We start from the raw sequence: 24,272 nt of genomic DNA, 5'->3' as shown, positions 1-24,272 counted from the left end.
AAAAAAAAATTTATTAGACAAATTTGGTATTTGTATCTTGAAATTAACTCTCATTTTATCTATTAAAATAAAACTGGGCCCAAATAATGAATTTCTGCATATATAGAGTTTAATTAATGTATTGTGACTATAAATTTTTATTTTAAAAACGATTAGAATTATGAGTGTGAAATTATATAGATGAGAATAAATCCTGTTTTTAATAATTTTTTCTCACTACAATAAATTATTATTTTTCTTTGTTTGGTTTGTGCTTTCACTAAACCACTGGGTGTTTCTTTAACTTACGTAAAATGGTAATATTTATGGCATTATGTAAGCTCTCTTAATTTACAAAATGATTTTGAATTGAAGTAGGGGTGAAGTCAATGTTCAAAACTTAGAGCAGGATGTATATTGATATCTAGTGGAGATTTTAAGCATAAGATATTTGGGTATTGGACAGAATATGGCTTGTAAACAAACCTGTGTGTTGTGGAACATACATGGTGAAGCCTCCTGAATGATATTTATCAGAAAACAGAGGAAAACAGAAAAATCGGAAATGAATTCTGTATATTTGACTTAATGAATTACAAAGAGGGAAATTGTATGTATATATGTATATATATACACATTATAGGTCCAATAACAAACTAACCAACTGACAGTTACTACATGTGCTAATACACTAACAACTTCTACATGTGTTGATCATATGCCTATTACTAAATATCTATATACAAGACTTAAGCTACAAGCCGTTTATGTTGCTATAGATCAGTAATGTCGTTCTGCCTTCTGGTGCATTTCTTCATTTCTTTGTCCTTGCTTCTACCAATTCTTTTGCTATCTTGACACCCCCTCTCAAGTGGAAGAGGGGCATGTATATTGACCATATTCAACTTGGATACCAGCAATAAAAATTGTTAAGCATTCAAAGCCTTTGTTAACAAATCAGCAATTTGTGAATTCGTTCTAACATGAAGCAACCTGATGTACCCTTCCAACACCTTATCTCTTACAAGATGACAATCTATTTCTATGTGCTTTGTTCTCTCATGAAAAACTGGGTTTGCAGCTATGTGGAGGGCTGCCTGACTGTCACAAAACAATAAAGCTGCCTTGGTATGTTTTATTTGAATGTCATTGAGCAAATGCAAAAGCCAAATGATCTCACAAACAGCCACTGCCATGGATCTATATTATGATTCTGCTGAAGACCGAGATACTGTTTGTTGCTTCTTAGACTTCCATGAAATCAAGGAGTCACCAAGGAAGACACAAAACCCAGTCATTGACCTCCTAGTATCATGGCAAGAGGCCCAATTTGCATCTGCAAAGGCCTTTAAGTGCAGATCTGACTTGCTTGAGAAAAACAGTCCTTGCCCTGGTGTACCCTTGAGGTATTGTAGAACTTTGTTAGCTGCATGTAAGTGTGGTTTTGTAGGATTTGCCATGAATTGGCTCAATCTATGTACTGCAAAAGTTATATCAGGCCTAGTTATAGTTAGGTATAATAACCTCCCTATTAACCTTCTATATGAACTAGGATCTTTCAATTCCTTCCCTTCATACTTGCTAAGTTTGAGGTTTTGATCCATTGGTATTCTTGTTGGCTTGCAACCTGTCATACCAGCATCACCCAACACTTCAAGTGTGTATTTCCTTTGACACAAATTGATGCCATCTGCATTCCTTGCCACCTCAAGACCCAAGAAGAACTTTAGATCTTCTAAGTCCTTTAACTTGAATTTCTGATCTAGTAAAACCTTCAATTCATCCACTGCATGCTTATTATTGCTAGCAATTAAGATATCATCTACATATACCAATAGGGCAATAAAAGAAGTAAAATTCTTCTTGGTGAACAAAGAATAATCAGCTTTGGACTGTGTAAAACCTAAAAGAAGTAAGGCATTGGAAAACTTTGCAAACCATTGTCTTGAAGCTTGCTTAAGTCCATATAAAGACTCAGTAAGCTTACAAACCAGCCCCCCCTTGCTGTGGAAGCCTGGTGGTAAATCCATATAGACCTCCTCCTTCAAATCACCATGAAGGAAGGTATTGTTGACATCAAGTTGACAAAGGTACCAGCCTTGCACAGTAGCCACGGCAAGAAGACACTTGACAGAAACTAGCTTGGCAATAGGGGAAAATGTCTCAAGATAGTCTAGACCTTCCTTTTGGGTGAAGCCCTTAGCCACCAATCTGGCTTTGTACCTCTCTACAGACCCATTAGACTTGTACTTCACCTTATACACCCATTTACAACCAATGGGTCTTTTATGAGATGGAAGAGGAGTAAGGGACCAAGTGTTGTTAACTTCAAGGGCAGAAATCTCAGCTGCCATAGCTTCTCTTCACTTGGGATCCTGAACTGCTTGATGATAGAACTTGGGCTCCACAATGGAGGAAATCACATTACAGAAGTGGGAATGTTTAGTGGACAATCTGTGAGAAGACAAATGGGCAGATAAAGGGAAAGCAGTACAAGGGGAATGAGACACCTAGTTGCACTGATAGGCCTACAAATAGGTAGGTTTATGACTAAGCCTAGTGGATTTTCGAAGAGGAGGTGCATAAGTGGGAGTGGAAGAAAGTTGAACAACAGGATCAGTGGGAGATGGAGGGGACTGATCAAGAGAATCAACGGGCTGAACAGATTGATTAGGAGGAATATCAGAAGACAAAGGAACAAGTAAAGAACCAATCAAAATGGAAGAATTAGGGGCAGATGGGTCTGCACTAGGGGAAGGAATGGGATGCTTAGCAAGAGGAGTAGTGTCTGTGGGAGGAAGAGGAACAGAAATTGAAGAATAAGAAGAATCAAGACCTGGAGAAGATGGGGGAAACAAAGGAACAGACAAAGAAAGTGGTAATGAAGAAGAAGAAGATTGAGAAAAAGGAAAAATAGACTCATGGAAAACCACATCTCGAGAAATGGAAATTTTTCTAGAATGAAGATTAAGAACTTTGTAACCCTTCACATTAAAAGGATAACCTAGAAAGACACAAGGAATAGCTCTAGACTCAAACTTTAACCTGTGAATAGAAGGGGTAGAAACAAAACATAGGCAACCAAAGACTCTTAGATGATTAAAAGAGGGTGGCTTATGAAAAAGGAGTTCAAAAGGGGATTTATTATTTAACAAAGGTGTAGGCAACCTGTTAATGAGATAAGTTGCTGTTAAAAGACAATCACCCCAATAAGCTGAGGGAAGATTGGATTGAAATTTGAGGGATCTAGCTACATTCAAAAGATGTTGATGCTTTCTTTCAACCACAGAATTTTGCTGAGGTGTATAAGCACAACTCTTTTGATGTATAATGCCATGATCACCATAAAAATTATTTAACAAAGGTGTAGGCAACCTGTTAATGAGATAAGTTGCTGTTAAAAGACAATCACCCCAATAAGCTGAGGGAAGATTGGATTGAAATTTGAGGGATCTAGCTACATTCAAAAGATGTTGATGCTTTCTTTCAACCACAGAATTTTGCTGAGGTGTATAAGCACAACTCTTTTGATGTATAATGCCATGATCACCATAAAAATCAAACAAAGAAAACTCAGGGGCATTATCTGATCTGATTGCCTTAATACCAATGTTAAATTGAGTTAAAATCATGTTATAGAAGGATATTAAGAGATGTTTAACATCAAATTTTGCCTTCATGAGGCAAACCCAAGTAGATCTTGTGGCATCATCAACAATGGTAAGGAAAAGCTTAAAACCATCATGTGTGCATATAGAATATGGACCCCATACATCCACATGAATTAAAGAAAATGGCTCAGCACACATATTATTGAGAGAAGGAAAGGATAACCTCTTTTGCTTAGCCAATGGGCAAATAGTACACACATCAGTACATTTAGGAGAGAATGAAGGTAAGACATCCTTTAAAATTGACAGTTTATGAAAAGAAGGGTGTCCTAATCTAAAATGCCATAAAATTGACATATCTTTATTTGATACAGAAGCTGAAAGGGCTGACTTAAGGTTCTTATTGGCGGAAGCAAGATCAGATAGAGAAGGTGCAGTCCTAGAATTGGATTTCTGCAGCAAATACAGACCGTTTTGGACTTCACCCACTCCAATCGTCTTCCAGCAAGAAAGGTCCTGAATGAAACAAAATTGAGATAGGAACACAAGACAAAGAGGCAAACTGTGTGTGAGTTGACTGACAGACAAGAGATTGAATGAGAAAGATGGAACACAAAGCACATTTTCAAGAATGAGAAAATTGGAGGGTTTAACAGTACCAACATGAGTGACATGTGCTGATTCACCATTTGGTAATTCAACAACACAATTAGTAACAATAGTGTAAGTTTGAAAGAAAGAGATAGAACAGATAATGTGATCACTAGCTCCAGTGTCCATAACCCAGGTACTATTACCAAAAGCAGTCCTATTCACAAGCTTAGCAGAAAATATGGAATGCTTGAGATTACCTGCCAATGGTGTAGACTGAGATGTTGAAGCTTGGTTGAAGGAAACATTGTTAGCCATGGCAATTGGGTTGTCATGAGCATTAGACCCTCCAATCATAGCAAACAATTTCTGGCATTGCTCCATGGTAAATGGAAAAGATGACTGTGTGGGAGCAGCAGCTGAGTCTTGAACAGAATCAAGAGACAAAACTTGATTTGCCCGTGCCTTGGTCTTATATCCAGGGGGATATCCATGGATTTTGTAACACTTCTCAACAGTGTGACCAAGCAATCCACAGTGATTGCAAATAGGCCTTTCCTTTCCTTTCTTGAATGTCTTGGAACCATGAATGATTGCCTTTGCTACAAGGGCTGTGGATTCAACAAAGGGACCATTGCTGCTGCCTTGTCCAATTGACCTTTGCTTTTCATCTTGAATCAACAAGGAGTACACTTTATCAACTGTTGGAATGGGATCCATCAACAGTATTTGACCTCGGATGTGAGAGAAAGAGTCATTGAGACCCATCAGAAGTTGCATGATGGCTTCTCTGTGATGAAGATTGGAAATCTTTTCATTCACATGACATGTATACTTCTCGCACGAGCAAAGAGGTACTGGCTCATAATTCTGTATTTCATCCCATAAAATTGAAAGGCTTGTGAAGTAATCACTCACAGAGAGCTCACCCTGAGAGAAACTGGCAATGTCCTTTTGCAATTGATAGATTCTCGGGCCATTCCCTTGAGAAAACATGGTTTGAAGCTTCTTCCAAACTTCTTTGGCAGTCTTGCGATGCACCAAGCTCGTTGCGATTTTGGGGGAAACGCAATTGATGATCCAGGAGACCACAATGTCATTGCATTGTGCCCAGCTTTGAACGAAGAGAGGAATTTTCTCCATTGCTAAAGTCAGAGAAACAGAGCCATCAATCAACCAAAACTTGGTTTTGATTCTGAGAGCTCTTTCCATTGATCGTGCCCATGTGGAGTAATTTTCTTCTCCAATCAGTGGTTGAGCAACGAGAATTGCACCAGGACTTTCAGTGTGATGAAGAAAGAAAGGGTGAGATTCATCAATGGTGATGCATGCAGATGCTTGATTAGAAGACGCCATGGATGAAAGCTTCAAAGAAGGAAACCCTAGCTTTTGAGAAGATGAGATTCTTGTTGAAGAATCTAAGCGGAAGCAGAAAATCGCTCTGATACCATATCAGAAAACAGAGGAAAACAGAAAAATCTGAAATGAATTCTGTATATTTGACTTAATGAATTACAAAGAGGGAAACTGTATATATATATATATATATACATCAGAGGTCCAATAACAAACTAACCAACTGATAGTTACTACACGTGCTAATACACTAACAACTTCTACACGTGCTGATCATATGCCTATTACTAAATATTTATATACAAGACTTAAGCTACAAGCTGTTTATGTTGCTATAGATCAGTAATGTCGTTCTGCCCTCTGGTGCTCTTCTTCATTTCTTTGTCCTTGCTTCTACCAATTCTTTTGCTATCTTGACAATATTTGTGCCTTTCAAGTAGGAAATGGTGTTGGGAATACCCTTCAACTTGAACTTTTAAGAGAAGCTTCCGCTATAACATGGAAGATCACATTATTGAAAGAGCCAAAGAGAAAACCCATAAATAAGTAATTTATTATGATTTTAACACACTGGTATATATACTTCCTTTTGGTTTTTAGCCACTTCCATTTTTTGTAGCAATTTGGTGGCTTTGGCTTTCTGTAAGTTGTCATTGGCATGTATCTATATTGAAAAAAGTTAATGGATGTCCTAAGGACATTGATTTATGAACTATTTTAAAAATCTTTTTATGGGAAAAGAAAAAAGTGATTGATTTTTTTGGCAGTTTTTTTATATTTTTCATGAAAATGATATTAAGATTTTCCTAAAATTGTCAATTAACAAATGCCCTTAGGGCAACCCATTAACCGAACCCATCTGTATTTTCCATTTTGGTTGGCATTTTTAGATGCTTATTCATTGAAGACATAGTTATGGATTTTTTTTTTATAGGTACTTAGACTTCAGAATGCCAAATACAGAAATACTAATGCATTTTTGGGCAAAAATGCAAACAGACCTTTGGGTCAATTGCAAATCGACTTTTGTGCTATTAATTTTGTATTATTGACTCTGAGGTGTAAGAATTGTCCAAATTAAACCCCTCTATCTCAGTTTTATTAACTATAATTGACTAAAAATTGTCACGTGTTGTGCGTGTATTTTTTTTAATATATAAATTATATAGTAAAGTAGTCATGTTGCAATTTTTTGTCACTTACAGTTAATAGAAGATGGAGGGGTAAATTTGGACAGTTCTTAAACATCTAAGGTCAATACAAAATTGATAGTATAAGGTCAGTTTTTGGTATTCTTATTCTCGCAGGGGTTATTTTTTATTTTTACATTTTAGCCTACAATATTTTTGGTATTCTTATTCTTGTCCCTCCTTTAAACATTTATTCAACAGACAGTGAGTATACAAGAAAATATACACCAATAGGGCAATTGATAACCCTCCCCTTTTAGTTATAAGATGCGAAAGAAAAGACATGATAAGGAACAATATGAATGTAGAATTATTCAATTTTTAGTTAAATTTAAATATTATTATTATTATTATTATTATTTGGGAGTAAGACCGTCTATCAATTATCTATCCCAAATGTCACAAAAGTAATAGATTTGTGTTATGGGTACAATCTTTAAAATATATGTGTTATTTTTTAATATTATTTCTATGAAATAATAATAAAAAATAAGGGAGAGGGTGAGAGGTCTAGGTCTATAATAAATTGTCCTTCACCTTGGCTGCATGGCATATTTGTATTAGGGTTTATGGAATGATTGAAGAAGATGCTAAGTGAATGTGCTCTAACATGTGGCGTTCGAGTTATGACTTATAACCTAGTTAATGGTATATTTTGTGGTGTCGTATATTTGTGGTTTCATCTTCCTCTCCACCACCATCTACTTATCTCCATGCGCGCGCACACACAAAAGTAATAAAAAATAATGTACAATAACATGCTAATAAAAAAGGGTAATTACACAATTTACACTCAACTTTTTTGAGGTTTAGGGAAATGACATTTCACCCAAATTTGAGGGGAAAAAACACTTTCCCCCTTGACATCCATTTAAACTCTGTTAGGTAGGTTTTTAAAATTATTCTTCCCTTCAAAATTAAAATCCATTTTTTTAAAATTTTAATTAAATAGTATTTTAAAATATTTAGTATGATTTTTGTTTTTTGTTTTAATGTGTTGCGGAGAGATTTGTCGCAAGTCTTTAGTGCTTGGTAAACTTTGCATTTTAATTCTAAATTTATCAATTATGTTTTTACTAATTATGTTTTTAATAATTATAGCTAACCTTTGGCAAAGAGAATTTTAAAAGAATTTAGAATATTTCGTTATTAATATAAATAGAGGGGAGTATTTTTCCTTTAGGTTTGGGATGGAGTGTCGTTTCCCAAATCTCAAAAAATGAGAGTATAATACCCCTATTAAAAATAGCGACACTAATACTCCCTCTCAAGTTATAGCATACAGGGTAAACATACCTAACTTAAAAGACAATAATGGAAAGGAGGCACAAGCTAACAATTGGCAACTTTATGAGAATATGATTCAACTTATCATAATGAACAAAGAGAATGACAATATGTTTCATTATTCATAAAGTGACAATGAATCTTGATATGCTAGTTAGATTTATGGAGCGTAAGATAACAATAATGGTCACTTTTTCCCCAAGTTAAGTTGAATTCTTCAATCAGAATATTACCATATTAAAATATGTATACACATTTAAAAATATATGTTTTCCTTATCAAATGAAATAAAAATATCCAAAACAATATAAATATCCTTTATATTGGAAGCAAAAATATATTAAATGCATTTCCTATATATTTGTAGTAAATACTCCAATTTGAGAAATTTTAGTACTACATACTCTTCACGATATTATACTTTTAAAGAAATTACATTAAAAAAAAAAATCCAAAATTTATGCCATATTCTAAATTAGGTTATAATTTTTTTTTTTTATATATATATTGTAAATTAATGCCCTATACTTATGATATCATTTCAATTTTAAGCTTCCATTCATCCTATTTTTCATCTCCATTATTTAGACAGTACCATGTTATAAAAAAGTGGTAAACTCTTGATAAAACTTTGTATTCCTTCTACGACTTGTTTATAAATTAATTTGCAGCTATTTGAAAAATATATGATACAAAGATAAAGCTTTGTTTAATGGGTTTGATCTTTGGTGGTGGCCGGTGATTGGTTGCATGAGATGTTTGGGTTTGTGATCGGTGGTACTTGGTGGTGATCACTTGGTGGTGATTGGCAGTGATGGTGTTGCAGACTTGAAGGTGGATACCATGAGAATGGAGAAGATAAATATATATATATATATATATGTATATTATTTATTATAAAAGAGAGAAAAGAATAATATGTATTTAAAATAGAGAAATAAATATTGAGACTGATGCAATGTTTATTTGTTAAAATAGCAAAAGAGGAGTTTTTGGGGTTAGTTTAGCTAAAATTTTGTTAAGATTGATATGAATGCTCTTAGAGAAAGAAAATTTCAGTTATGGTGAAAATGTGGAAATGAATCTTCTATGCTAGAAAATAGAAGGTAATTACTTAGGCAAAACACAAAATGATTTCATCTTTTTCTATTTCACAACTACCCAAAATAATATTTTTGGAAGGTGATGTCAAATTAAAATGGTTCCATAATTTTTTTTTTTAGAGAGTTTCAACTTATGGCATTTGTTCATAATGGTAGCTATTTATCATCAGATCAAGAAACCAATCAGTTTTTTGTGTAGACAGGGATTGAATCACAGATTTCTTATACAACTATCAAAAACTTTACCAGTTGAGCTAATTGGAACCTACAAATAGTTCCATAAATTTGAAACATTAGTTAACAAGTTAAATATCTAAGACTTAATATGAAACATGGTATAAATTTTAATCTTTTTATATGAATTTTCTATAATTTTTTTAATATACAACATTATATTTGTTGTATATTAAATATCAATAATTTCATTTTTAATTTTGAAATTTCCTTTAATTAATATATTAAGATCGTTACTACAGTATTGGATCTATTACTATATGTTATCTTTTGAACAAATAAACACAATCTACTATAACTATAACAATAGGAGAAAAATAAAAATTTTAATTTTTTCTTGAAAGCTTGGTCAATATAAATTTATATGTCAAATTAGTTAGTTATTATCATAAATTAGTTTGCTTTTCTAAAATATCTTACGAAATTATACAAAAATAATCTAATGTCTACTAGATTAGAATATATAAATAGTCAAAAAGGTAATATAACATGACAATATATAATCGTCTTTTAATTCTCAGTTATTTATTCAATTCCGTAATATACTCGTAGATTCCCCTCTTTTTCTTTTTCTTTTTTTCTCTTTTTTTTTTCTTTTTTTTCTTTTATTTTAAATTTGTTTATTTTTTTTAGAGCAAAATTTAAAGCCTTAAATGAAAGTAGTATGAAACTAACATGTAAATATTTCATATCGTGTTATATTCCATCTCATATGTTAGAATGACTATTGTTTCTGGTAAAAAAAGAACCGACCGTTTGAGCCGAGCCCAACGTTCCAATTCGTTAGTTCCAATTATCCAGAAAGGGAAAAAAATTGCTAATGTCAATTCGGTGGCTTCTCCTAATTCTTCCTAAGAAGCATCTTTGGTATTGAACCTTTTCAATATACTCCCATATATCCATCAAAATATTTACATGTATAAAAATATACTAATTATACAATCACTGCATATGAATATCATTGGATAGTATATAGAGTAAACTGAAAATATATAGTAAATGAGAGTACTTGGCTCATGAATGTTTGTTTGGAGACTTTGGAAAGGTTAAACAACTCAAAGCTCTCTCACCCTCTCAAATAATATTTACTATATGCGGAAGACAAATTTGTCTTTCTCAAAGGAAGGAGGGAACATAGGGATGAGAATATGATATTTCTCCATATTCTTAACAATAAAATGTTAAGAACACATTTTCTTCTCCAGACATGAAGGGAAAATCACAAGAAATTCAGGACAGACTTAAAAGAGTACTGAGAACCAGAAAGTATCACACGTTCACCATATCGAAACCTCACTCAAATGCTTTGACAGTTTACACTACATCTTCTCCACAAGCATGTGTAGGAGAAACATTTCCACATTCAACCTAGTATCCAATTCCACCACAGGCACTACCCAAGTGCCTCAACGAACTTAACCAGGGCTCTGGTAGACGAACCAAATTCTCCTAAAGCAGCCAAAGCCCTTTCTCTCATCTCCCAGCTCCTTTTCCTGAGTTCTCTCCCTTCTTCCGACTCCATCAACTCTCTAACCCTTCTCTCAACCTCATCCCCTCTCACAAACCCATCATCCTCTCTCTGCTCAACGCCAATAGCCATCTTCATATCCTTCACCAAAACATTTCTATTCAGATGCTGCTCAGCATAGAGTGGCCACGCCACCATTGGCACTCCGGCAACCACTGCCTCCAACACCGAATTCCACCCACAATGTGTCACAAACCCGCCAACGGATTCCTTTCTTAGCACTGCCACTTGCGGTGCCCATGACTTCACTACCATGCCCCTATCTATTGTTCTTTCTAAGAACCCCTCTGGCAACACACTATCCAAATTAAACTCCGATGTATACTGCTCAATTTGCTTAGTTTTCTCATCTTGTGGTGGCTTTTTCACCACCCACAAGAACCTTTGTCCACTCCTTTCCAAGCCATTAGCTATGTCTCTAACTTGTGCCACTGAGAAAGATCCCCGGCTACCAAAACACAAGAACACAACACTTCTACTTGGTTGCCTGTCAAGCCATGACAAACACTCATTCTCATCACCACCTTCATTTCCATCTTCACCTGCTCGTTCTTCTGCTTCAGCAATCAAAGGACCTAAATAGTAAACAGGTGGAGTTGGCTCATCAGGGACACATACACCATCAGCAATGGTCTTTATGGCTTTTGGCTCCAGGTCCTCAAACGTGTTTGCTATAATCCCATTTGATTTTGGAAGCTGTGAACAGAAGTAGACCCAGTCCAAGTAAGCTGGATCGTCTCGATCGAGGGTTGGTTCAGGCATGTGGGTGGCTTTCAATGGTGACATTCCGGGGAAGAGAAGCTCAGTGGTTTTAAGGTCCTTAAAGCTTTTTGTTATTTGCTCATGGATTTTGGGAAAGTATAAGAAAGAAGCGAGAGCATAAGCACCAGAAGTGTAGAAATAATAAACAGGAAGGTTGAGTTGTTTGGCTATAGGAAGAGTTGAGGTGCAAAAAAAGTCAATGATAAGAGCCCTAAGGGTGGATGTGTGGGAGATCTGTTGGAGTGCATGGGGGACATGGGCAGTACTGAGGCGGTTGAACTCGAAGGCCATGGCTGCACGGCTTCGAGTTGGGGTTGTGTCAACAGAGACAGAGGGTAAGCAGTAAAAGGAGATGGAGGAGTTGGATTGGGAGATACGTTGGATGTAAGAGGTGACACTTGGGGTGTTCTGGAAGGAGCCTGTGGTAAGGAGGATGGTGATGGAGAATTTATGAGGGTAGTGGTGGAGCATGAGCTTGCCTAGCTCAACCATTGAGATTATGTGGCCCATGCCTGGAGCTGGGAATAGGACTATCGTGTCTTGCATTTTGCCTTAATTTGTTTACTGTTGGACAGATGGTAGTAGGAGACAAGAAAAGGTTTTCACATATCAATCATAATTCATAATTAATTTTGTTTGATGATGTAGATAGAACAAGATTGATAAGTTTTACAAACAAATATGTCACCAATATAAATATTATAGAATATTCACTACTCATATTCTATAATTACATGTTACAAATAAGACAAAGTAATTCAAATACTTATTTACTATCTTTTTGAACTAGCACTAATGTTGGTAAAAGTGCAAGGTGCACTTAAACGCAAAGACCTCTTGGAGCCTAGGTGCAAAGTACATGCGCTCGCTTGATTGAAGCGAAGCGCATATTTAAAATTAATAATTTTAAAATTTCAAAAATAATAATTAATGAGAAACACATCAAGCAAACAATCAAATTATCATATAAATTGATATAAAACATTTTATATAATTCATATAACATTTATAGAAGCCCTACTTTTGTAGTTTAACACAAAAATTGCAAGTCATTTTAATTTTTTGGATCAGCTAGACATGAGTACTTCCATATAACACCCTTTCTTAAATCTCCGATGGCCATAATGCCCTATGAGTCTATGACTAATTACTAATATTAGTTAATAATTTAATCACTTATGGACTATAAGTCTTTAAGAATTAGTCTTCTATGTTCAACATCAACTACTAAAGTAACTAAACAATTACCAAAAATATATCATATCATACTTTTTTTTTTTTTGTCATAAATGAGCTAAGTAAAGACATAACAATATTGTAATTGGTGTGAAGTAGATACTCAAAAGGGAAAAAATAGAGAAGAACTAGGGGGTTGTGGGTTTTAGGACAAGTTACACTCAAACTATATGTCTTTTTGATAAGTAAGTTACACTAAATATATGCCAAATCACTGGTTTAAATCAATAATGCCAAGATCCTAAAGTTTTAATTCAGTTTTTTTTTTTGTTTTTTTTTTTTTTTTTTTTTGGAGAAATATAAGAAAGAGCAAAAAAAAGCTCATTGAGTGTGCCTCGCTTTAGAGGCAAAAAGCGCTAGAGCCTTAGGGCTTCACGTTTAAGCGCACTTAAAGCTATCTTTTACTAACACTGACTAGCACAAATCATGTCATTGTCACATCAATTTGAGAACTTTTTGTAATAATTTTAGTATTTTCCATAAAACAATATTCCCCTTGAAGAAAATGTCAAAGATGCTTCTTTTTAAAAAAAATTAAACTTAACATTTAGCACGTGACAGCCAATCTCCACAAAATATTCCAAAAGATTTAATAACTAAACCACAAATAGATTTTGTCACCCAAAAAAAAAAAAAAAAAACTCACAAAAAGTCAAAAACCTTCACATCTCAATCTAGACAAATTGTCATTAATTTTTTAAGTTCCTTTATCTAATCGTAAACATTATTTGATTCAAAATTATCATGAATCAACCCAATTGAAAGAATATATAAGACTAGAAATTATGAAGATTTCCAAACTTATAAAAGGATGAGAAAGAGGGAGCTTAGTACCAAGAACTAGAGGTTTGGCGTTTTCCTTGGACTGGCTACTCATAGGACTTTGAATTTGAGAACAAATCTCCAAAAGAAACAGCTTGTTCTACCCAGCATTTGAAAAACCAGCCTCTCTGATGACTCTACTAACACTTGGGTCATCCAAAATAGAAATTATGAGCTGTTCTAACTCTATTTTTGAGAGCTAATATGGGTTGTTACTTGTTACTGGTTTTCAATAGAGCCACAAAATTGGTAGCCTGTGCACACTTGAAGGCTGCAACCAAGGCATTGGAGAAGGATCGAGGTAGTGAGGACCTAATAGGTACATAGAGGCATCTATCAACAGCTCCAATAGCATAACCACAATATGGCATTTGATCCCACGTGTCCTTCCACCCAAGCCACAACATGGCATTTAACAGACAGAACTCTTTCTCTCTCTCTCTCTCTCTCTTTTTTTTCTTCTTCTATGTGATGAAATTGAGTGACATTTTCATGGCTCTAAGTCTATTACACAATGTAGGCAGAAAAACCATATATACATGTATAAAAAACATATAAACCATGTAATTGAACGGTGAGATTTTCAAATTTTGAATTTTATAACAAGTTATTAGGTGGTATAACATTGCTTAGAGTTATACTAGTGTAACTTGAACTTAACCCATATATATATATATATATATATATATATATAAAACAAGACTTAAAACACCCTTTATGGCCAAGGAATGGAATGGAACCAGTATGATTTTTAGACCCGAACCATTCAATGATCATAAAAGGAGAGGTTTAGAATTTTTAAGGTCGAACCGCGATAGAACCTTGACGACGTTATAATTAAATTAATAATTATTTAAAATACAAATAAATATTTTTTAATTAGCAAAAATAGAAAAATTAACTAAAANATAAAACAAGACTTAAAACACCCTTTATATAAAATTCATTCTGTTATGGGAATGGGAGTAATAACATTCTAATAAATTGAACGTAACTGGGTAAGGTTCCCTTTATATTATGAACCAAAATTAAGCTTAGACCGGCAATGCTAATTCATCCACATTTCAATTTCATTATACCAAAAAAAAAAAAAAAAAAAAAGATACCCACCTTCACTCATAACAATCAAACATTTGAAGCTTTTAAAAAATTCAGTGAAACACAAATTCTGACTAACACAAGGAAGAAAGGACCTTGATAATTAATTTGATAGTACGGTGCAGCAGCTAAATTAGAATTTTCAGCTGAAAACAATAATTAGTTATAAATCAAAAAAAAAAAAAAAAAAGTAATAACGTAATCATTCTCTACTAAAACAAAGCAAAAAATGAATTCGAAATCAAAAGCAAAAGGCATAGGTAGCACATGGTCATAAATTTGTCTAACCTGGAATTCAATTAGCTTAGATTTCTGATTGGCCTCTGCTAGTAGTGCAGTGTAGTGTGTACGTGAACGAGAACACTGAAGTAAGATTATTATTATTAGAGAGTATGTAGAGATGGGTATTATCTTGTACTGGGAAAACCTCAGTTGCCAATATATTATTATAGCATTAGCATTAAAGTGAGGGAGATGGAGATAAAAAGAAAAAACTCGGTGAGGGAGATGGAGATAAAAACGAGTGATGCTAAAAATGGTAGCGAGGGTTGGGAGTGTTGGCTCACAAAAGTGGAAGAGGAGAGAACAGGAGTTAGAGAGAGTGAGGCTGAAAATAATGAGTGGCTGAGAGAAAGAATGAGGAGATATTTTGTTTGAGAAGAGAGGAAAGGTGAATGAAAAATGAATAGCATTTATGCCTACCATTCCAAAGATAAAATTTTACCGATTATTGATGCTAAAATTTTTGAGAAGTATTATGTTTACAATATTTTCATAATAAATTATAGGTAATTAGTTGTTATTAGTTTAAATTTGTATTAAGATTATTTTTTTGTCCCAATAATGATAACCAGCAATAATTTACCACTTAGAATTTGTTGTGAAAATATTGTGAACATAGCATTTCTAAAAAAATTTAGCTTTAGAAGATAATCTAATTAAAAATGAATATAATTTTTCTTTATCTATTTATATGTTGATTAGTTAAACTTGTAATAATAATAATAATAATAATAATAATAATAATATAAGAAGGGTTTTACTAACGTATGCCCTTAAAACATATATATATATTTATATATTTATATATTTTATACAAGATAGAAATTCTACTATAACATAATCTAAGTGTATATATATGTAAAGCTCTTTCTTGAAGACTTGAAACTCGGCTCTTACCTCCCACATCCCACAAGCACTTATAGCTATGGAGTAACTATCGCATCAAGGATATGCGGTGGTCCCTTAAGACATATATTAACCATTTTAAAAAACTTTTTATGAAAAAATGAAAAAGTTACTAACTCTTTTTTATAGTTTTTTCAATTCCCATAAAGTATTTAAAAAAATGAATGATTAATGTATTAGGGCATGCATTAATTGGACTTATATAAGAATTATAACTTCAGAAGGACACTTACCTGAAATAACATTATAAAAAATTTTAAAAAGAAAAAAAAAGAAGAAAAAAAAGATAAAGATACAACTTACAAGCTTATAAGTGACATCAATATTGGCGGATGACAAAAGTTAAACACAATTGGATAGTCAAATTTCTTTTCTTTCTTTTTTTGGTTAAAGAATAGTCAAATTTCACTATTAATCTATTGGGCTTCACAAGGTCATGTGGGTACTGGATAGTGCTGTTAGGGCATCTCTGATAGCATCTCTAAAACCATATTTGGAAAGCAAACCCACAAAAAGTAGCTTAACAACCTCTCCGAATTGTAAAAAATATAGTAGATAAGCTACAATACTCTCCACACATGAGGAGTTACTATTACTTTTCAAATGAATTTTTATTAATAAAATATTTAACCTCTCTCTCTTTTTCAGTGCATATTATGAATAAAGAATAAAAATAATATTAAAAAAATAATAAAAAAAATAATATTTAAATATAATAGAGAATAGTTAAAAAGACAGTTGGAAAATGTATTTAAAAAAATAAGTAGGTAAAAATTGTTTGCTCTTCAAATAGTGTGAAAATTTGGCCAAGTTGCTGAAAATGCTCTTATCAGGCGAAACAGTGGGCACACTTAACAAAAACAAGAATACATACAAGTTATAAGTGCACTAGACAAGAAACAAGAAACAATATGAGGAGATGAGTTTCTAGCTGCTGCTTGTTGGGCGAAGTGTTGCCAAAAAGGAGAAAAAGAAAATGGGAGGTGGGGATAATCAGTATACTACCGGAAAATTAATAGTGATGGTAGTAACATGGCTTTTTGTTTTCTTTCTCTCTTTTGATTTTGTTTTTTAATATTTAAATTCTTTACCAGCTGAGATTTGTTTTCCAACCAAAATATAGTAAAAAAAAAAAAAAGATTCATGCGAACCACTAAACCCGGCCACGGTTCTTAGAACGGTATGGTCTGACTATAGTTTGAGCAGTTTCATACTTTTTTCACATAGAGAGGCTCTTCTTAGGAAAAAAAAAAAAAAACTCAATGACGAGGGGTTTACTGTTAACTGAGTAATACAATACGGTCTGGTCCGAGTCTAAGAACCGTGGGAACTGGTATATCATATTTAAGTGATAGAAATAAGACGATACTATGTTCGTCATCACAGGAGGATGTATTCTACAGTGGTTTGTATACGGTTAAGTTGGGGTATAATTTGCTTTGTGGATCGAGTAGCAGAGATGCAGCTTCATCTTCGAATACTGCGGGCACAAAAAAATTTTGGTCAAACCTGTGAAAGTTAACAGTTCCGAACAAAGTTAAATCTTTTCTTTGGAGAGCTTGTACTAATTCCATTCCTACCATGCAGAACTTATTAAAGCAAAAGGTGACCCAATCATATATTTGTATCTTCTGCAAAGTGTGAGAAGAATTCACCATTCACGCTTTATGGTCTTATAAAAAACTTCAACTGATCTGGAATTCTTGCTTCTCTACTTTGTCTTCGGAATTTTCCAGAATTCACTATTTTTCTGATCTGGTAATGTTAGTTTTTAGCTCACACATCAACTCTGAAGTGTTTGTTATGACTTGTTGGGCAATTTGGAATAAAAGGAATACAGTTCGGGTTGGCAAGGTGGTCTAACCACTGCATCAGATAGCTGGTTTGTCACAAAAACATCTCCAAGAATTTCATAAGTATCGGCCTGCCCTAAGGAAGAAGGTGCATTCCGGCGGACTACGGTGGAAGCCTCCTGATCTAAAAAAAGAGGACACCTATTGTTAATATATATATATATATATATAATTAGAAGAAAAAAAAAAAAGATAAAGATACAACTTACAAGCTGATAAGTGACATCAATATTGGCGGATGACAAAAGTTAAACACAATTGGATAGTCAAATTTCTTTTCTTTCTTTTTTTGGTTAAAGAATAGTCAAATTTCACTATTAATCTATTGGGCTTCACAAGGTCATGGGTGCTGGATAGTGCTGTTAGGGCATCTCGGATAGCATCTCTAAAACTATATTTGGAGAGCAAACCCACAAAAATTAGCTTAACAACCTCTCCAAATTGTAAAAAATAGAGTAGATAAGTTACAATACTCTCCACACATGAAGAGTTACTACTACTTTTTAAATGAATTTTTATGACTAAAATATTCAACCTCTCCCTCTTTTTCAGTGCACATTATGAATAAAGAATAAAAATAATATTAAAGAAATAATGAAAAAATAATATTTAAATGTAATAGAAAATGGTTAGACAATCTATTGAAAAATGTATTTGAAAAAATAAGTAAGTAAAAATTATTTGTTTTTCACATAGTGTGAAAATTTGGCTAAGTTGCTGGATTTGTTCTTATCAGGCGAAACAGTGGGCACACTTAACAAAAACAAGAATACATACAAGTTATAAGTGCACTGCATAAGAAACAAGAAACAATATGAGGAGATGAATTTCTAGCTGCTGCTTGTTGGGCGAAGTGTTGCCAAAAAGGAGAAAAAGAAAATGGGAGGTGGGGATAATCAGTATACTACCGGAAAATTAACAGTGATGGTAGTAACATGGCTTTTTGTTTTCTTTCTCTCTTTTGATTTTTCTTTTTTTAATATTTAAATTCTTTACCAGCTGAGTTTTTGTTTTCCAATCAAAATATAGTAAAAAAAAAAAAAGGATTCGTGCGAACCACTAAAGCTCGCCACGGTTCTTAGAACCGTATGGTCTGACTATAGTTCGAGCAGTTTCATACTTTTTTCACATAGAGAGGCTCTTCTTAGGATTTAAATAAATAAATAAATAAATAAAAAACCTCAATGACGAGGGGTTTATGGTTAACTGAGTAAAACAATACGGTCTGGTCCGAGTCAGACTCCATGGGAACTGGTATATCATATTGAAGTGATAGAAATAAGACCACACCTTTATGTTCGTCATCACAGGAGGATGTTCTGTTTTGGCCACATTTTACAATGGTTTGTATACGGTTAAGTCGGGGTATAATTTGCTTTGTGAATCGAGTAGCAGAGATGCAGCTTCATCTTCGAATACTGCGGGCACAAAAAATTTTTGGTCAAACCTGTGAAAGTTAACAGTTCCGAACAAAGTTAACTCTTTTCTTGGGAGAGCTTGTACTAATTCCATTCCTACCATGCAGAACTTATTAAAGCAAAAGGTGACCCAATCATATATTTGTATCTTCTGCAAAGTGTGAGAAGAATTCACCATTCACGCTTTATGGTCTTGTGAAAAACTTCAACTGATCTGGAATCCTTGCTTCTCTACTTTGTCTTCGGAATTTTCCAGAATTCACTATTTTTCTGATCTGGTAATGTTAGTTTTTAGCTCACACATCAACTCTGAAGTGTTTGTTATGACTTGTTGGGCAATTTGGAATAAAAGGAATACAGTTCGGGTTGGCAAGGTGGTCTAACCACTGCATCAGATAGCTGGTTTGTCACAAAAACATCTCCAAGAATTTCATAAGTATCGGCCTGCCCTAATGAAGAAGGTGCATTCCGGCAGACTACGGTGGAAGCCTCCTGATCAGGGTGGTGTTAAGACTAATTTTAATGGGGCCATTTTTGAGGATATAAATGCAGCAGGTTTAGGTGTGGTGATTTAGAATGATTGAGGCGAGGTCCTAGCAGCTATGACTGAGAAAATTCCCATACCAAATTCGGTACTAACTCTGGAAACATTGGCAGCAAGACGTGCAGTCCAATTTGTTCGTGAAGTTGGCATTTCTAGCTCCATCTTTGAAGGTGATTCTGAGACCTCCATCAATGCGCTTTGTAAAGGACAGTTATTCTATTCTTCCTTTGGCCATATTATTAGAGACATCTTGCTGTCTACTAACTCTCTTCACAGTATTTCTTTCTGTCACATTTGTAGGCAAGATAATGTGCTCGCAGATGCCTTAGCTAAGAGAGCAAAATTTTCTTGTCCTTTGTCGGTTTGGATGGAGTCTATATTCCACCAAATCTTTATAATTGTTATTTGTCGGATTTTTCAACTATTGAATAAATAGGCCACTTTGGCCTTCTTCTCAAAATATTTTTTTTTTGATAGAAATAATTAAAAAATATAAAAAGTAAAGAAATTAATGGAATATAATTAATTAATTTTAGGAAAAATTACACTTTACCCACTTATGGTTCGACTGAAAAATACTTTACTTACCTGTTTAAAAATTGACACTTTATCCACCTAAGGTTACCCACCGATCGGTTAAAAATAGGAGCAAATTTATATTTTTGTTACTCTTTTATGTCTCTCTCCTCTTAAAACATAAAAAACTAAAAAAACCAAGGGAAAAAAAGATCTAAAAGTTAGGTTTTATAAAAATTGAAACTTAACTTTTAGGTCTTTCTTTCCTCCTCTTTTCAAACCATTGGGCCACGCACATTTTGTTAGTCAAGAATGAAAAATTAATAAATATAAACCAATTTAAGTATCAAATATATTAAAAAATTAAATGACACATCATGGTTTGATCTCGGTAGAACCTTGGCCCAATCTCAAAAATTTTGAATTTTTTCCTTTTTCGGTTCATTAAACGGTCTGAGTTTCAAAACCATAGTCCTCACTACTCAAACTTGATCAACAATTTGTTGACTAGCCAATAGCCAAAGCGGCATAGGCACCACATGAAAAGCCATTAACTTTTCCTTTAATCGTAATTATTTCACATTCTTTTTGGTAATCATGGTTGTTTTTCCTTTTATAACCCAATTATATTCGATAATCACCTTTTAACGGACATTTTAAATATAATTTTTTTTAAATTTTTTTTTATATAGGATAGAATTTTACTCTAACCTAATCTAAGTATATGTGTGTGAGGTTCTCTCTTGGAGACTTGAACCCCGACATTTGCCCCCCACACCCCACACTCCACAAGTACTTATACTTATAGTGTGACCATTACACGAAGGTTGTGCAGTGGTAAATATAACAATATTAAAAATAACAAAAGTGCAAAAGCTTCTCCACCACAGAACAAGGCATATCTTGTTGGAACAGTTTTCCTTTTTCTCTTTTCTATTTTTTCCTAATAAGAAAATTCATTCCAAAAGAAGAAAAGCTAAGAAAATTACTAGATGGGTTTTTTTCTAAGATCGAAGTTGATGAAAAAGGCACTGACGGTGGAGAAAAAGACACCAAATCCAATGGCACAAAAACTTGTAATAAATTAAGATAATGATAAAATTTTAGTAGACATGAGAAGAAAACATAAAAAAGTTGATACATGAAAAGAATGCGTAAAAGTTAGGTTTTAATTTTTACAAAATCTAGCTTTTTGATATTCTTTCTTCAGTATTTTTAATTTTTTATGTTTTGATAGGAAGAATATGTAAAACTTAGATTTTAATTTTTACAAAACCTAGCTTTTTGATCTTCTTTTTCTTTTATTTTTAGTTTTTTTATGTTTTGATAGGAGAGAGATATAAAATGATAACAAAAATACAAATTTATCATTGTTTTTAACAAAGATGAATAACGGAGAAAACGGGGCTAACCTTATGTGAGTAAAGTGCCAATTTTTAAACTACTGGTAGACAAAGTATTCTTTAGGCAATCTATAGGTAGGGGTGTTAATTTGGATTAGAGAATCGGGTTCGTGTCGTGTCGAGATAAGGGTATTCAACTAAACGGCTCAACTCTAACCCAATTCATTTAATAATTATGTCATAATTCTTTAACCCTAACCCGACCTATTAATAAGGCAAGTTGACTTGACCCAACCCATTTGACACGCTTAATAAACGAGTCGTGTTGGGTTGATATGAATGTAATACAACTCATTTCAACTTACATAATATTAAATATAGCATCCATCTAGAAATAATTTTTTTTACATCCCAAAAGCAATGCATACACTTCAAGTCTTCAACCCACATTCAAAACAATATAGTTCAACAAAAATATAATATTCATCTAAAAATAAATTCTTTACACTCCAAAAGAAGTGCATCTTCAAACCAAATTCAAAATAACATAGTTTAACAAAAATAAAATAACATAATTCAACAAAAATATAATATCCTTGAAACTTGCTAAATGCTAAGTATCAATATTGAAAAAATTGGAGCAAACAGTAGACTAAAGTTTATAGAACAAAAATATTACGTAGAAAAAATTATTGCAAAATTTTGAAACACCAAGAAAATGGTTTTCTCAATAAACTCATGAGAGAGAGAGAGAGAGAGAGAGAGAGAGAGAGTCTCTCTCTCTCTCTCTCTCTCTCTCTCTCTCTCTCTCTCTCTCTCTCTGAGAGAGAGAAAGAGAGAGAGAGAGAGAGAGAGAGAGTAATAACCGGTTTGAGATTTTGAGTTTGAGAATTGGCGTGAGACTATAAGATAGTAGAGTGAGTAGTGCAGCTGAAATAAAAAAATAAAATTAGATATTTATAAGAAAGTTTAGAGATTTAGGGTTTGTAGGGTTTAGAGATCTAGGGTTTGTAAAGTTTCAATTTCTAATTATATCCCTTGTAAGTTTTTGTAATTACTCACTTTTTTTTTTTAATTTAAAATATATGTTGAATATAAAAAGTATTTGACAACTCTAAAATAAAATGAATATTTATTTGTTATACGAGTTAAACGGGTTGTGTTAAGTGGGTCATTTCGGATTGACACAAATATATTGGTGTGTCAAACATGTCTATTGCGGGTTACGCGGGTTAACCCACTTATAATACGTTTCTTATCGTGTCGCTTTCAGGTTGACCCGTTTATGACCCAAACCCATTAAAGCCTAAACCTAACCCGCAAAAACCCGTGTTGTGTTCACGGGTTGGTCGAACATTGACACCCCTATCTACAGGTAAGCAAAGTGTAATTTCCCCTTAATTTTATTGCATGTTTTCAAATTAATGAATGAAAAACTTCTTTTATTATTATTATTATTATTATTATTATTATTATATATACAGACTTTATAAAATTGAACCAACCGATCGATAACCCGAACTAAAAATACCCACTTGAATTCGAACACTTTGACTTGGAGTAAAAATGGTTTCACTTCAAATTTGGTTAAAACAGATGACTTGGACCTAAACCATTAAAAATATATATATCAGATTTTTTTTTTTTCGTTTTGGCTTTGTATTTGGTTCAATGAAAATTTATTTCCAAAAAATATTTTTTTAATTTGTAGGTGTTTGGGGCGATTGAAAGTATTTTTCACATTTATGAGTGTTTAGGGCCATTGAAAATGTTGGTCAACTAGAAATTATTTTCTAGTTGACCATAAAATAAGGATACTTATGTTGGAAATTAGATTTTACTCCACCTCACACTAAGGTCTTTGGTCTCCGGTTGCCAACCACCGCTGGTAGCCTCCGGTCTTTGCCATTGGTCTCCATCATCAGCGGTTTTTCATATATTTTTTTTTGGGACACAACCAAACACTGAAAATATTTTCTAGTTAAACCAAACACAGATACGACACTAATGAAATATTTGGTCATCATTGTCTATTCAAGCTTTTTCTAGCGCTCTTTTCCTTTAAAACATTGCTATTGGATTTGGAGTATTGTAAGATGATTTCTTTTGACTTGCTATATATTAGTCCGTTTATACTTTCTTGTACAACTTGTTTGCAGCCGGCAACTTCAACTTTTCAGACTCTGCCATCGAACTTGTTTGAAAACTCTATAATTTAGTTTAATTTATGTGTAATACCTGTATGTTGTAATATCTCTATAATTTAATTTCAGAAAATTCATTCAGACATTTTAGCTTGTTGGAGTGAACTGCAGCACTGCAAAGCCGAATGCAAATTACAAATACAAAACTTCACCAAATATCTAAATGAGGAGAAACAATTACACCAAAAACACCTCTAAAGTATATATTTCCATTAGTTCCCACCATTAAACCGGAAAGATTTATAAATTAATCAGAGTGCTACCAAATTAAAACGAAAATTTTTAGTCAAGCAAGAGAAATCCTACTACCAGTTGGAGTGTAGCATTAATGATTTTGATAGTCATTGGACGAAAAATTGCCACAATGATTTTTTCGAGGATGAATTCTGGAGTACCCTCTAGATGGTGT

The 24,272-nt window shown here is 33.4% G+C and overlaps 1 protein-coding gene across 1 annotated transcript; it reads right to left on the bottom strand.

Annotated features, from left to right (window-relative positions):
• Window positions 1-10,397: 10,397 nt before the first annotated feature.
• On the bottom strand, window positions 10,398-15,452 carry LOC112001084 (UDP-glycosyltransferase 88F3). The gene is made up of 2 exons (XM_024033246.2): window positions 15,086-15,452; window positions 10,398-12,205 (listed from the first exon to the last, which is right to left on the bottom strand). Exon 2 carries the CDS (start codon window positions 12,185-12,187, stop codon window positions 10,745-10,747), a length of 1,443 nt encoding a protein of 480 aa, XP_023889014.2. The 5' UTR covers window positions 12,188-12,205; window positions 15,086-15,452; the 3' UTR covers window positions 10,398-10,744.
• Between the last annotated feature and the right edge of the window lie 8,820 nt (window positions 15,453-24,272).

The sequence above is a fragment of the Quercus suber genome, unplaced genomic scaffold (genome assembly GCF_002906115.3).
Source record: "Quercus suber isolate HL8 unplaced genomic scaffold, Cork oak 2.0 scaffold_385, whole genome shotgun sequence".
In the NCBI taxonomy this organism is placed as follows: domain Eukaryota; kingdom Viridiplantae; phylum Streptophyta; class Magnoliopsida; order Fagales; family Fagaceae; genus Quercus; species Quercus suber.
Note: the sequence above shows the minus strand (reverse complement) of the source record. Positions and strands in the feature narration are given on the sequence as shown.